Genomic DNA, 6,000 nt, shown 5'->3' with positions numbered 1-6,000 from the left:
CTTTTGACATGTTGCTCTACAAATCGAAATTTAAACGATCTTTTCGATTTTTCCAGAGGGCTAAGAAATCGATCCCAGAAATTGTAAATCGGAGCAGAAAAGATTGTTTCTCAATAGATCAATTCAAGACCGACCAATCCTACACGCTCGTTCAATTTTACTCTAAATTGGTTAGAAAATACTCACTTTCGAATTTTGATTCAAAATGTCAAAAAATGAGTAACATTGATTAACGAAACTGAGTAACTTTCACCCAGTTTTCGTATTTTTTTGTTTTGCTCACTTTTGGGTAACCGTTCATTTTATATCAGTTTGCTGTAAACAAAAGCTAGGCATTTAACAGTTCCCTGTTTGTTTCGCTTATTTGTACATGGATTCAGTTTTGAAAGTACTGCAACGAATAGTTAACAATTAAATAATAATCCGCTCTTTGATATATGAGCCACAAGTCAAATAAGTGCGTGCTGCAGTAGTGAGAGAACGAAACGCGAAGAATGAGTGCATAAAAATATTGGACACGTCCGCTTGTTCGAATAACTTCTGTTTTCGTTACATTGATTTTGTAAAATATTGATCAAGCTATTTGAGTGGTCAGATCCATATTCTTAAATCATAGATGAGACGGTAATGCTTATTCTTTTTGTAATACTAGTTGGTTCCCATATAGCTGGAAGTATACTGTTAATCGTGATGCTGTTGTATGAAAAACTTAAAATGTGTATATGTTTGATGCTAGGTTGTTGGTGGGAACGGCCCTTACAGTCATAATACCAGAAGGAATTCGTTCCTTGTACGATGGAAGCTCGGATGGAAGCAATCTTGAAGTTAAATACGTGGGCACCTCTCTAACATAGGACAATAAACACAGCGCTGATTTATCCACATTTGGGCTCTCCCTAGTGCTGGGCTTTGTCTCCATGATACTTGTACCGAGTTGTAGCTCTTTTACGCGAAGCAATCCGAAAGATGGTAATGATATAAAATATTATTAATAATTAGGTAACTTGATGGGAAAAAAATCTACAACATTTTAACGATTTTTCTTATGTTGTTTTCAAATTTTAATTTCCGAATTTCCTAATGTTTTCTTTTGCGTAGGGAAGTAAAATTAACGAAACTGAGTAACAGTTACTCAGTTTGGCTAATTCATGCTATTTTTTAAATGAGTAAGTAGTACTCGGTTTTTGACATTTATCTATGCTACTCAAAAATGAGTAACTACATGGTTACTCTGTTTAGGGTAGATTAACGTTTAACGAGATTGAGTCGAAATTTACCCAATTTAGAGTAAAAACGGCCGAGCGTGTACCATTTAGAATTTATATTGTTTTGATTTGTTGATGACCATCCGGTAGTAAATGTTCTCTTTGTAACATTTTTTTTACTTAATTTTTTTATAAAACAATGGTTGCGCCTGAATTTCAAGCTATAGTTTTAGCAGCTGGAAAGGGTAGTCGACTCACTGAAGTACTTGAAGAGAGGCCAAAGTGTCTACTGCCAATCGGAATATATCCATTGATTTGGTATACATTGAAGATGCTGCAAACGCATGGATTTACAGGTAAATTAGTCAGCCTAAACACCCTATACAGGTTTCCTAAGGTAAATCGATTGATTTAGTGCGGTTTTTAATACCTTACAATGCGTGCGGTTTATAATACTTTGCTTAAACATCAGGCTAACTACAGTTTAATTACTGGATAATAAGCAATTAAATTTTGCTGTATATCTAGCAAAGCCATATGTTCTACTGATTATTAACCAGTTAGAGTAAGGGAACTATGTTTCCTTCTGGCACCACCTTGTACCCACCCACAGGATCAAATAATCATAAGTTCATTTTGTTCGATAGTAACATAGCTATGGTCATAGGCGTCAACTTCAAAGGTGCAAAGCACTTTTTGGACCTCTCCCCCCTCCGCCCACAGTATTTTTTCCGATGGGCAACGTACCATTTTGCCCACTCAACTATACTAGAGAATTCGGGTTATTCGCGTTGAAAGAGATTTCGAAGGCTGTTCGCACCTACGTGAACTCTCATATGCAATTGTCAAAATGTGCGTGATGACAAAAGCAAAAATATTACCTTCCTTCTTTTTCGCATGCAAAAACCAAACAAATATCAGCAACACCGTCAACGCGAATTGGCGCCTGGTAGTTTCATCTGTTTTTAACAGAAAACTTCACAACACTCACACCATTTTGCAAAATTGTGGACTATAGACCTTCCTATCTGCGCTAGTATAAGTGATCGATTTCACTAATACAAGTTTAATTTTGGTTGCAAATAATCAACACGCTGGTAGTAACAAGAAATTTCCTCCTGCCCCGAGCTTTTATTCAAGTTGTAAGCCGATTTTTAGTTTTATTTCATCTGGTTTTCCGCGAAAACAAAGTTTTTTAAAACAGGTAACACTAATGAACTAGGATTCATAAGTGCAATATTTTTCGAAATTCAATATCAGCTGATTTTTTGGTTGAAAACATCGATTTAATTAGGATATAGACTAAGTATGTATTGGTGAGATCGGGCGTAGAAAGCTCTCTGGTAGTTAGCTGGCCAAGTATGATGACAGTTCTACAAGGTAGCCACATTTTTATCTATCCACGCACACAAACAAATCTCGTTATGAAAATTTTCGTTTTTTTTAATGGAATCCGGAACATTTTCGGAAATTTCTCGTTTTATGTTGTTTTATATTTGATTTTTTTAATTGGAGAGTGAATCTCCAGTTGAAACACACTAGAAATTGATATTAATTTAGATTTAGTGTGAAAAATTGCGACAATATGTCGAAATAAAATATATAAAAATGCTATATTTCTAATAGTTGGAGCATAATCTTAGTCATTGTCATAGCTCATGACTTTTGTTACTGTATGAAACATAAGCGACTTAATTTAGAAGCGCTATTAGACTACAATAAAAAAACGAAAAGTGCAAAAAGGTTACCGGCAAATTGATGAAAAATAGCATATTTTACCTAAACCGCAGCATGTTTATGTATTCCCCACAAATAAAACATGTTTCAACATCATTTCTATAACTTTTCAGGAAAGTATGTTTTATAAGTTTAGTTTAAAATGCAAATCATTTCAAATTTCATACAAAATTGGAAAAAGTTCATAACGATCACTAATGCTAATGCATCGACGTGAATAGCATACCTTGTAGAACTGTCATCATACTTGGGTTAGCTGGAAGGGAGAAACCGAAACGGATACGAAGCTGTGTGAGTATCAAAATGAACCAGAACGTGCTGTCATTTACTGTCAATTTGAACCAAGGAAAAAAAAGCATTTATTTGCCATGAGTATGTACTGTTATAACAAGGCAATCCACGGGTGACGTTTCACTGCTTGTACGTTTGTTATTGTTGTTGTTTTTCAAACTGCAAAACCAAAACACGACCATAACCGAAATCTTTTAATGTCGGCAATAATATCAAAAGTGATTTTCTATTGTATTTAGGATTGGCACATGCACCGCGGGCGGATAATCATGCTCATGCTCATGTATTTAGGAATGGCACATGCGATACTAGAGCTACCGATCGGATTACATTTGTTTTTCACGCTTCTGGATCCGGATTGGATCCAAGTTGCGACCGATCGAATATACGTAAAGCTGTCATAAGTTAAAAACAGACTGAAATCAGCGTCGTGGATTGCCTTACTGAAAGGTATCGCGTTGCTCGAAAAAATATTCATCGCAAACAGTTTTTGTATTCATTGTCGTTTTACAAAATATTTCAATTTGTTTTTACGTAAAATAATAAACTTTATAACCTTTAAATAATAATCATGCTAGCGTACCTACTTCGATTATTAAACTTGCGCTTCTCGTGATTTAAGGCTTTGGTTACAATTTCGATTTTCGAACACACTTCATCACGGTCGAACTCAAAACTTTGAAAAAACTTTTATACAACGGCAAATTAAAAAAAAAAACACAGACTCGAAAAATTAGTCTGTAAAATTTGCACATTCAGTATTTCTGATTTTTTTTTTCTTCATCTATAATTTATGTGACACGGCACAAATACAATTTAATGTTTAACGTATCTCGTAAGTATCTTAATAACTAAAAGCAAATTTTTTATCCTCGCTGCCGACTACGAGCTGAAACTAAATCTAACCTAAAGCTAGAATGTTTTGCATTAAAAGCACTGATTTGTTGTTTGATGGTTTTCCATCGCCGTAGGTAAGCAGCATATTGAATATGTTCCGCTGCTGGGCCAAGATATTACGGACTGGCATATTGGGTTGTCTCCCTCGGGACCTGAGAGTATCGTGCGGGTCTAGTTGCTGTTTCCGGATCCGGGGTCTTAACGTGTTCTTGTCGTTTGGTTGGATGTAGGCGGAAGGGAATAGGATTAAACTGGGACGTGGATGGATTTCAGGAAAACGTATATAAGGGACATGTAGGATAAGTCACGGCTCGCCAAGACATCACGAACAGGAACAGCCGGCTGCCTACTTTCGGCCTGCAGGGAAGCTATTAATTTAGACCTGGCGTCACGGTGTACAGGGCATGACCAAACCACATGCTCTATGTCGTGATAACCCTCACCACAGGCACAGATACCACTTTCCCCGAGCCCAACACGACGGAGATGCGCGTCAAATCTATAGTGATTGGACATAAGCCGGGACATCACGCAAATGAAATCCCGACCTACATCCAACCCCATGAACCACGGGCTCGTCGATACTTTGGGGATTATGGAATGTAACCACCTTCCCAATTCCCCTCTGGTCCAAGCATTTTGCCAACTGATGATCGTATTCTGACGTACAAGTGCGAAAAATTCAGTAAAAGCAATTGGTCTTTCATAAATATCACCGTTTGTTGCGCCCACCTTAGCCAAAGAGTCCGCTTTCTCATTGCCCGGTATCGAGCAGTGAGAAGGGACCCACGCTAAGGTAATCTGAAACGATTTTTCAGATAAAGCACTCAGATGTTCCCGTATTTTCCCCAGGAAATACGGAGAGTGCCTAAAGATGTTAAGCACTCTCCGTATTACCGTATTATCATCGATCGGAGAACCTCAATAGAACTGAGACTGTCCGTAAAGATGAAGTAATGGTCCGTGGGCATTTTTTCGATAATCCCTAGGGTGTACTTAATTGCAGCCAATTCTGCGACGTAAACAGAAGCAGGATTATCGAGCTTATGGGAGACGGTTAAATTGTTATTGAAAATACCGAAGCCAGTGGACCCATCAAGAAGTGATCCGTCAGTGTAGAACATATTGTTGCAGTTGATGTTTCGATATTTATTGGAAAAAATTTTGGGGATCTGCTGCACGCGTGAATGATCCGGGATTCCACGAGTTTCTTCTATCATGGATGTATCGAAAAACACAGTAGAATCAGAAGTATTTGATAAGTCGACACGATTTGGAATATTCGAAGAAGGGTTAATATTTTGGGACATGTGATGGAAATACAATGTCATAAAACGGGTTTGAGAATTAAGTTCGATTAACCTTTCAAAATTTTCAATCACGGGACGGTTCAAGACCTCACATTTGATAAGAATACGAGAAGACAGGCTCCAGAAGCGGTTTTTCAATGGTAGTACTCCAGCTAAGACCTCCAAACTCATCGTATGGGTCGACTGCATGCAACCTAAGGCGATACGCAAACAACGATATTGTATTCGCTCCAGTTTGATCAGATGTGTGTTTGCTGCGGAGCGGAAGCAGAAACACCCGTATTCAATAACAGACAATATCGTTGTTTGGTAAAGCCTTAGAAGGTCTCCTGGATGGGCTCCTCACCATTGTCCGGTTATTGTACGAAGAAAATTCACTCTTTGTTGACATTTTTTCATCATATATCTCACGTGACAACCCCAGGTGCCTTTAGAGTCGAACCAGATACCAAGATATTTGTGTACCAAAACCTGAGAAATCGTTTTACCCATTAATTGTGTTTGAAGCTGAGCAGGTTCATGCTTCCTAGAAAAAACTACTATCTCAGTCTTCTCCGGAG

General features: G+C 37.7%; 1 protein-coding gene across 1 annotated transcript in view; it reads left to right on the top strand.

Moving 5' to 3' along the window:
• Positions 1-1,309: 1,309 nt before the first annotated feature.
• The window catches only part of LOC129723908 (translation initiation factor eIF-2B subunit gamma), a 184,763-nt gene continuing 180,072 nt past the window's right edge, over positions 1,310-6,000 (top strand). Inside the window, exon 1 of the mRNA XM_055678404.1 lies at positions 1,310-1,561. Coding sequence (XP_055534379.1) covers positions 1,405-1,561 — 157 coding nt within the window. The 5' untranslated portion in view covers positions 1,310-1,404. The remainder of the gene's footprint in view (positions 1,562-6,000) is intronic.

This window comes from Wyeomyia smithii, chromosome 2 (genome assembly GCF_029784165.1).
Source record: "Wyeomyia smithii strain HCP4-BCI-WySm-NY-G18 chromosome 2, ASM2978416v1, whole genome shotgun sequence".
In the NCBI taxonomy this organism is placed as follows: domain Eukaryota; kingdom Metazoa; phylum Arthropoda; class Insecta; order Diptera; family Culicidae; genus Wyeomyia; species Wyeomyia smithii.
This window is presented reverse-complemented; position numbering and strand designations above follow the sequence as displayed.